This window comes from Triticum aestivum, chromosome 4D (genome assembly GCF_018294505.1).
Source record: "Triticum aestivum cultivar Chinese Spring chromosome 4D, IWGSC CS RefSeq v2.1, whole genome shotgun sequence".
Lineage (NCBI taxonomy): Eukaryota > Viridiplantae > Streptophyta > Magnoliopsida > Poales > Poaceae > Triticum > Triticum aestivum.
The window spans coordinates 12,436,948-12,446,825 of NC_057805.1; the positions used below are offsets into that span (position 1 = coordinate 12,436,948).

Consider the following 9,878-nt stretch of genomic DNA (forward strand, 5'->3'; position numbering starts at 1 on the left):
GCACGCAAATATAGCATAGTTCCACAATTCAAATACGGTAATGATAACTCCCAAACGTTCGGGAGTTAAGTATGGCAACCCGAACGGGTTTAGATGGCAAGTTTAGTTTGCGTGAGATTACGAAAACATGGCAATTTTCTGACAAAAAAAGAAAAAGGACGAAGTTGCCATCCCCTATGAACTAAAGTTGCCATGTAAAAACGTTCGGGACGAAATGCTCAAAATCCGAACGTTCGGGAGTTACTGGATTCCTTCAAATAAATATATCGTACTCCCTCCATTCCTAGATATTTGTCTTTTTAAAGACTTCAAATGGACTACCACATACGAATGTATATAGACATATTGTAGAGTGTAGATTCACTCATTTTGCGCTTCGTATGTAGTCACTTGTTGAAATATCTAGAAAAACAAATATTTAGGAACGAAGGGAGTAGTTTATAAGCCGAATAAAAATTATATTATCTGAAATACGTTTAAAAAAAACACATCTATAGTTGCCAACATGAGCCCACATATACTCAACCAAGTCATCTTGCAACTGAATGTGAGTTTCTCAATCATGCATTTGATGATGAAATTGGATGAACTGTGCAAACATTGCCGCTCCACCTCCATGCTTAGGCATAACATTGTCACCCTGGAACTGAAACACTTGATCGTAGATACATTCCGGACGCTCATCCTCTACAATCATATTATGCATGATCACACAAGCAGTCATCACCTCCCACAACTTCTTGGTGCTCCAAGTTCTAGTAGGATATCGAACGATGCCCCATCGAGATTGCAGAACACCAAAGGCACGCTCGACATCCTTCCTAGCACTCACTTGCTATTGGGCAAATCTCCTCCTCTTCTCTCCGACAAGGTTTGGGATTGTCTTCACAATAGTGGTCCACTGAGAATAGATACCGTCAGCTCGGCAGTACCCTTTGTTGTAGTTGTGGTCATTGATGTTAACATTCACCGGCGAGCAGTTGCCTCCGGCAACCCTTGCAAACACCGGCGAGCGTTGAAGCACGTTGATACCATTGTGCGATTCGGCCATGCCGAAGAAAGAGTGTCTATGCTGCCAAGCATCCCTGGGAAGCCCCTGCTGGCATTCATCCCAACAAGCGGGCTGTATCTTCATCATTTGCGTTGACTGTCCGCGCCGACGCAAATGATGCCTAAATTTTGGTTAGGAATGGGTCGTCAAACGGACGCACGTTCGTTTGGGTCGGCGTGTTGGGCTGACTTTTCTGCTCCTGATGACCCAAACTGACACGCGCAGACGAAATGAGTCGGCGCGTTGGAGTTGCTGCTAGGTTTTGAAGTTGAGGGGGGATATTGATCCATTAGAGAGGATTTGAGGGGGAAAATTGTACTTTTCTCCATCAGAACATATTGGAGTATACACAGCCCATTACTCATTTGCTCAAAAAAATACAGCCCATTACTAGTTGGGCAGCCTAATATTGGAGATTAACACGGCCAGTTTAGTAGAAGCCGACTAGCCAATCGTCTATTCTTCTCAAAAAAAAAGCCAATCGTCTATACTGTTTTGTCTAAAAAAAAGCCTATTCTGTTTCAGCGCCGACGCACGACTCGCTGCGTGCGTGCATCTAAGGTAGTCAACCTCAATCGCGTGCTAAGCGCAGCAATTCCAAACGAGTAAAATGCATCAACCATCCCTGAACTTGCTGGCAAGGTTCAAAACAGTCCCTAGACTCTGAAGCTGATCTAATACGCTCCCTAAAGTTGAGAAATACGAAGGCAATACGATCCCTGAACTCGCTCGAGCAGTCCTATGCTACGTACGCGCGTATTGCTCGCGTACGCCGCGTCAGCCACATCAGCCATGTCAGCGTAGAGGGCCCACAGTTAGAAAATTCGGTCGTCTCACGGTCAAAATCCCCGACGAACACCCGCAAAAAAAAAAACAAAATCCCCAAACGAAGCCCAAATCGCATTCCACTCCCCTAACCCGCATCGAGCGACGCCAGCGTGACGGATAGTTCCGTCGACGGCGACGGCGGCAGCCTCGGCGCCTATCCACCTACCGTCACGCCTCCTCCTCCCATCGCCGGTGGCCACCAAGTTGCGCCTCCTCCACCTGTCGCCGCCGGTGGCCCGAGCCGCAGCTTGCTTGGGCGACAATTTCCGCATGAGGTGTGGCGGCGGGGAGAGCCCTGTCTCGCGTGGACGCCGTCCATGGATGTGCAGGAGGCGCACTACCGTGGGCACGTGCTGATGGCGACGGTCGCCGGAGATGGTGGCGATTTGATGACGGCGGACGCACTTGTGGCGGCCATCGAGGAGCGGTGTGGCGTCCTGCCGTGCGAGGTGTTCTGACTGAGCTTGATGGCGACCTCATTGAGATCAAACCTGATCATAAATATAAGTAGAATGTCAGATGGCAGTAGCGAATTCTAAAAATTGGCCACGCAATTCTAGTTTTATGTATCTTAGAGTACTGAACTCGGCTGTAATGTCAGCTATGTAATGTTGCCTCTATTGGCTGTTATCTAATGTCAGACATGCACACCAGTACTGATTGTGAACTACCTTGTGTATGTGAGTATGTCAACTATCGTGTGATGGGAAGCTGAAATTTGCTATCTGGTAGTATATGTTTGTGAACTATCCTTGTCAGCTATATTGTCAACTGTCCTTGTGTAATTGTGTTGCATTGGAAGTGAAATGTACTATATTATTGAAAATATGCATTTTGACAGATTGTGCATGTACATGTACAGTGAGACCACCTTGTATCTGCATATGACTGAATGTATGAATTGAGATGCACCGTAATGATTTTTGACAGATTATAAATGCATGTACAGTAACAATTTTTTGACAGATTATAAATGTATGTACAGTAATGATTCCGAACTATACTTGTGTAATTATAACTTTATAAGTGAACTTTTGCAATGAACTCTTGCCAGTACACATATATATGGCCAGTACATATATATGAACCGAACAGACAACAAGCCATTACAAAAGCATAAGTTCTGAATCTGAACAGTACATAACAGTACTTTACAAATTTAGTAGTGTCAAGATCAGCACAATGATCATAAACAGAACATAGACATTACAAGTTCTGCACCTGATCATGAGCAGAACACAAAAGTCATGAAGGTCCCCATTTCTGACTACACATTTTTCCTCACCTAAATTCATCAAACATATTAACCCTTCTAGGTTTCTTGAAGCCTAGCCTGCTCTGATTGGAAGATGCACCTATATTCTTTGGCTTGTTTCTCTGAAATTGTGATGAATGTAACCTTTCCTCCTCTGGCTTTGAACTACTTACTTCAGTTTCTTTTTTCATTTCAGCGTTGCAACTCCATCCATTAAATAAAGCTCAATAGTGAAAACTGAGAGCAGAGATGTAAGCTGTGAGAACTCAGTAGCAAAGAAATAGTTTCCCATTTAAATATTTCTTGACATAACCCGAAACTGCAATCCATCCAAGAAATCGGGCGAGTGGGCTAGACCGGTAGATAACAATTCAGTTAGCTCTAGAGGCAAAAGGAATCACACGGTTCTAACCAAACCAAGCCACCACAACTACATACACCAATCATATGACCAGACTGAACTTTAAGTTTAAACACGAGACAACGACAGACCACAGGGAGTAAATTGCAGGTCGCTGCAAGTCAAACGACCTCGCTTCTCGCCCAAATCGAATAATCTAAACTGAAAGTGGATTTAATACAATGGTATGGAAAAAGAATGATAGAAACAATGGACAATTGTGAAGTGTCATGCTCCTGCATATGAAATAGACACAGGATTTTTTTTATGTAACTGAGCCAAGGCAAAATCAGCTTGCAGGCTCAACACCATTTACCAGCATCGGCTAACATTAATGAATTCTCATGCATTCATATTTATAGTAAAATCAGCAATCTCAACATTCAGTTATGGCACTGGTTGAACATGTACAAATACGTGTCTTCCTGCATATGAAATAGACACAGGATTTTTTTTATGTAACTGAGCCAAGGCAAAATCAGCTTGCAGGCTCAACACCATTTACCAGCATCGGCTAACATTAATGAATTCTCATGCATTCATATTTATAGTACAATCAGCAATCTCAACATTCAGTTATGGCACTGGTTGAACATGTACAAATACGTGTCTTTGTTAAGCTGCATCATAGGATCGAACGCACTCTAAATATGCAATTGTTGAATATAATAAGCAAGTCCCAGAAAACCATGGATGCGTGTGACACCTCACGCATACAGTACATCCTTGGACTCCAATGCAGGGGGCACCTTCACATCCGAGTGAGCCTCGCATCTACGAGCTGCAGTTCAATTCGAAGTTCTGACGCAATGGCATGCTGTTCCGATCTAGGATACGCAACTCGAATGGATACAGTGTAGCAGGGAAGCGGGAGATAGGCTTGCTCACCGTAAAGCGTCCCAGCCACCTGGAGAGGATGAGGGAGGAGGACGGGTGCCGTCGGCGGCCTGGAGGAGGAGCGACGACGCGGTAGGAAGACAGGCGCGACCACACCCGAGGAACGATGGCGGGGCGAAGCAGCCGCAGTGCGCGAGAGAGGAGGGTCGCACACCTCCTGTCGTGTGCACGCGAAGACGACGACGACGCCGGGGAAGTGAACGATGGAGATCCGACAGGCTGGGCGAAGGAGACGGCGGCGGGGTGCCGGCTGGGCGAAGGAGACGGCGGCGGCGTGCCGGCTGGACGAAGGAGACGGCGGCGGCGTCGTGGGGTTGGTCGATCCCCGAGGCATAGTGGAGCACCATGGCGACGGTCTCCTCAACGGTGTTGGATCTGGCCGTCGTCGGCGCGGACGGCGGCGGCGCCGCGGGCGTCTTGGACGAGGTCGCAGTAGAGGTAGAGCCAGGCAGCGAGGAGCCGAGGACCCGCGCGTATGGGAAGGGCTTGGCGAGGAGGTCGCGCATGCAGGAAAAGACCTTGGCCGGGCGGCGCGCGCTGACGCCGGCTGCCTCCTCGTCGTGTCCGCGCACCACGCTCCTCCTCCTCTGCCTGGCCCCGATGGGGAGGAGGAAGGATGGCGGCACAGCGCGCCTGACGACGGGGAGGAGATGCGGGAGAAGGAGAACGGGCAACGGCGGCGTAGAGGAGGAGAAAGGGGAAGGCCACTTGAAGAATGGCGGCAGATCGAGGAAGAGGAGCGTCGGTGGTGAGAGGAGAGGAGATCGAGAGGAAAGGGGGCGAATGGGAGCACGAAGAGGCCAGCCAAGCGCCGTCCCCCACCTCATCGATGCACGGACGAACCAGCGTCAACCACGCACAGGGCCAGGACGTGAAATCCCAATATTACCCTCGGCGGGGCAGGGGAATTTCGGCGGTGGCAACGAGATCTTTTACCGCTGGAGCGTGCCGACGGGCCACCTGGGACGCGCCACAGCCACAGAGAATGACATGCGGGGCCTACCAAATGGGCTGCCGCACGAGTCAGCGAGACCCAACCAGGAGCCACGGAGTGAGGAAGAGCGAGCGAAACGAGTAATTCATTTCTATAGTGCCCATCCCAGATCCGACGGCCCAGCTCTTCCACGCGCTCGATTGGACGGCCTAAAACTCATCAAGCAAACGTATCCAACGGCCCACGATCGCTGAGCTCTGAGGAGGCTTGTAGGAACATCCTTCTCCTATTTCTGGTTTATATAGTGCCCATCCCAGATCCGACGGCCCAACTCTTCCACGCGCTCGATTGGACGGCCCAAAACTCATCAAGCAAACGTATCCGACGGTCCACGATCGCTGAGCTCTGAGGAGGCTTGTAGGAACATCCTTCTCTTATTTCTGGATATAAGCAGAGAGGTCTATTAGGGTACGATGAAAATAAACTTAAAAATGATAATCAAGATCAAAATATATACTGACCACCAAGAAAATATACTGAAAAAGCTGAAAGGTTTGAAATAATGATAAAGAAAGTAACTATAACCAACTGAACAAGCATCTCAGACTGAAAAACTAAATGATACAAAACTCAAACAGGAATAATAAAATCTGATGCATAGATTAAATCAACTACAAACCTGAAAACTTAACTGGTAAAAAACTGATAATAATAATAAAATAAAACTAATACTAAAAACAGATATAATTGAAATGATAAAACGAATAAAAATGAAATGAACAAAAATGAGAAACTAAGAAACAGATAAAACTAAGGAAATAAAGAAGAACTAATAAAACTACTGAATCGGAGAGCGGAAGGAGCAAAATAATAGAGTAAGAAGAAGAAAAATGAAAAAAAAAATAAGAGAAACAGATTAAACCAAGGTACTGAATAAGTAATAAAATTATAAAATAAAAGGAGCTGAGGAAAAAAACAGATAAACTGAGGAATGAGTAACAAAAAAATTGAAAAAACTAAAGCTGATAGTACTGCTACGATGGTACTAGTAAAGTGTCCTGTGTGTGGTGAACCCTGCTAGCTACTGAACCTGTGTTGTCTTCATCTGCATGATGCATGGTGACTTCTCTGAGTTTGATCATCACGGTGGTGGCGTGGCACCCCGGCATGTCTGAGCGGCTGGTCGACTGGGACGAACTGATTGCCCGCTGTTTTCATCATGTTGTGTTACGAGGTGACCAGGGCAAGTGCCGGCCCCAATAGCATCAACCACTGCTGAGAAAACTCCCACGCCTCGTCTCGCTCCCGCGACGCGCTCCCCGCGTGCGTCATGGGAGACCAGATCCGCCGGCGGCCCTCTAGATCTTCTCGTCCCAGCCCCCTCCTCGCTGCCGCCGGACGGCGTCCGCCGGGCGAAGCCCGTGCGCGGCGCTGGCGGCGGCGGGGCTTCTTCTCTCCTTCCCCAGCACGGGATCTCAGCAGCAGGGGGTGGCTCCTCCATGTGGGGGACGCGGGATCGGCGGGGCTCCTGGTGGCAGGCACGCGTGGATCCGGTGGCTGGGAGACGGTGGTGCGGCCCAGCGACGGTGTTGTAGCTCGGCGCGATGGCGTCGGTGCTGCAGCCGGCTTGACTTGGCCTGATCGGCGGCGGTGGCTGGCGTGTCCCTGGTCATCGATGCGTGGCCCGGGGAACTCCGGCGGAGGTTGTGCCACCACGGCTGCGAGAGCAGCGTGGGGGCCGGCCGTGGCGGCGGGCGACGGCGGATCTTGGACCCCTGGCCCAGATCTAGTCTCCGGCAAAGAAGGCAGCGATCCGTTCACAGGAAGCTGGATGGAGTTCTTCGAACAGATCTGGGTGAAAACCTGCTCTTGGCTAGATGCCAAGGCCGACAATGGTGGCGCTCTTCGGTGTCGTTCCCTTCTAGAAGGCATCGTGGTGGAGAAGTTCCAGACCACTATCTACTACCTCCGGGGGAAACCCTAGATTAGTAGATCGGAAGACGACGGCGCGCTTGTGTCGTTTCCCCCTTGGGGGCGTCATTTTTGGAGGTGTACACGAGCTCGAGGGACCAGCGGACCGCATCTTTGGTTGAGCGGTGCTTCATCCTACACATTGATGGGGACGGATCTTGACGGTGTGGCGCAGTGCCGATTTGGTCTCCGATGTGTGGAGATGGACTCGCGCAGGTGGACGAAGTTGTCTGGCGTCGACGGCAGCTAGACTGGGCAAGGTAGATGCAACAGTACAGCACTAAAGATGGATTGGTGGCAGGTGGCTGCGGCGGCCTCATACCCGGCAGGCGTCCTGGTTGAGGAGTGCGCCGGACTGGTGGGTGCCCCATACCCGACAGGCGTCCTGGTTGGGACCTCAGGTCTTAAATGTTAGGCTTAGCTGCGAGGTCTTTTTGGTTTTAGCCCCAGACTATCAGCATCCCTACATCAACTGTATAAGAGTAGGGACAGATGTTGCCTAGACGGTGGCTTTAGTCTTACTGTTGTATGATTTTGTAAAGCTTTGTGTGAATAATTAATAAAGTAGCTGCATGCATCGTCCAGATGCAGAGGCCGGGGTCCTCCTCCTTTTCTAAAAAAAATATGGCATAATGGCTAGGCTAGTTCTATATTTAGTACAATACATGTGCATTGATCGAGTTAGTTTCCTTTCAGGCTCTGATCCCGCCATGGCGACCATCGGACACAAGGTGCAGTCAGAGAAACTAAAACAGATATAATGGAAGTCTGAAGACTAATAGATAACTAAACTGTCAAGACTAAAGAATGGAAATGTATTGACGAACGAATTGAAAAAAAAAACTCAGTTGCTGGAAGGGCAAGCTGATGTCATACGGAGGTCGGCTAGTTTTGATTAACTCAGCATTGACTAGCATGCCAATGTTTTTACTTTCGTTTTTCGAAATTCCGAAAGGGGTCCGAAAGCGACTTGATTTTTTTAGATCTCGTTTCTTTTGGCAGTCTGATGAGGCCAAGAGGAAATACCGTCTTGCGCGATGGGATATCCTTTGTCGACCTAAAGACCAAGGGGGCCTCGGTATTGAGAACTTGGAAATTAAGAATAAATGTCTTATGAGCAAATGGTTGTACAAGTTAGAGACAGAGCCGGAGGGCATGTGGTCTCAAATCCTGCGCAATAAGTATTTGCACTCGAAAACGCTAGCCCAGGTTACCATCAGACCGACTGATTCGCCGTTCTGGAAGGGACTTATGAGAACGAAGGATATTTTCTTTCGTAGGGTCAAATTCTTGGTTGGCAACGGGATGTCAACAAGATTTTGGGAGGATACGTGGTTAGAAGAGACGCCTCTGGCCTTACAATATCCCATCCTCTACAATATTGTGCAACGTAAGGAGGATTACGTAGGTATCGTCCTTCAAACTATTCCCTTGAACATCCAGTTCAGACGTACGTTAGTGGGCGAGAGATGGACAGCCTGGATGCACTTGGTTCGGGGATTAATTGAAGTTCGACTCTCCGACATGCCGGACTCAACACAATGGAAGTTAACTAAAAATGGGATATTTACGGTGAAATCTTTTTATACGGATCTGATTAATTCTGGCTCCGTGTCAAGGTCACTACATATATGGAAGGTTAAGGTTCCTTTGCGGATTAAAATTTTTATGTGGTTTGTTCACAAGCAAGTAATACTCACAAAGGACAACTTACTTAAGAGGCGATGGGTCGGCAATTCGCGGGGTTGTTTTTGTGTTCAGGAGGAGACAATACAACATTTATTCCTTTAATGCCCACTTGCCAAGTTACTTTGGAGAACGATTCATATAGCCTTTAATATCAATCCTCCAGTAGATATTGCGTCTTTGTTTGGGACGTGGTTAGCTGGGGTTGAACAGATCACGGCAGCTCGTATTCGGATTGGAATATGTGCGTTATTATGGGCTATATGGAACTGCAGAAATGATATGATTTTTAACAGACAACACAACTTAACTTTTTTGCAGGTTATCTTCAGAGCTACAGCTTGGATCCGTACGTGGTCCTTACTCACTCCTATGGACTCCAGGGAGGCTTTGGTTACTGGGCGCAACCAATGGGAGATGGTGGCTCGGGTTATATTCAACCGGTTCGGATGGCGTTCGCATAAGAGGATAGGAGTCTAGAGAGCTTATCCTTACTATTACCGTATCGGTTGTCTTTGTCCGCTTGTAATTTTCCGGTTTATGTACTTTGTTTTGCTCCGTTTGTGAGCTGTAAGACCTTTACGTTGATACTTTCTGGATTTTTAATAAGAGGGCCGCATGCATCATCATGATGCAGAGGCCAGGGGTATACCTCCATTTCCAAAAAAAACTGGAGACTGAAGAATGGTGCAAACTGAAGAGAATTAATTGATGGACTGAAAAGCCTCGGACAATAAGCTTAGTTAGTGAATAGAGAACTCTTATCTTAGACTAAGGAACTCAAATACAAAATAATAGATAAAGGTAATGTGATTGAATCTAATTGTTGTGTCACAAAGTTGCGATTGCATTTCGT

At 47.8% G+C, this 9,878-nt stretch overlaps 1 protein-coding gene across 4 annotated transcripts; it reads right to left on the reverse strand.

The window, feature by feature from the left end:
• Positions 1-1,318: 1,318 nt before the first annotated feature.
• On the reverse strand, positions 1,319-5,273 carry LOC123095725 (uncharacterized). Of its 4 annotated transcripts, XM_044517279.1 has the most exons (3): positions 4,698-5,273; positions 4,423-4,613; positions 1,319-2,370 (listed from the first exon to the last, which is right to left on the reverse strand). In XM_044517279.1, the coding sequence occupies exons 1-3, from the start codon at positions 5,256-5,258 to the stop codon at positions 2,217-2,219; spliced, it is 906 nt and encodes a 301-aa protein (XP_044373214.1). In that variant the 5' UTR covers positions 5,259-5,273; the 3' UTR covers positions 1,319-2,216. The 4 variants fall into 4 exon arrangements, with proteins under 4 accessions (XP_044373214.1, XP_044373213.1, XP_044373215.1 ...); XM_044517278.1 differs by having other exon boundaries at positions 1,547-2,370; positions 4,423-5,273; XM_044517280.1 differs by lacking the exon at positions 1,319-2,370 and adding an exon at positions 3,017-3,371 and having other exon boundaries at positions 4,423-5,273.
• Between the last annotated feature and the right edge of the window lie 4,605 nt (positions 5,274-9,878).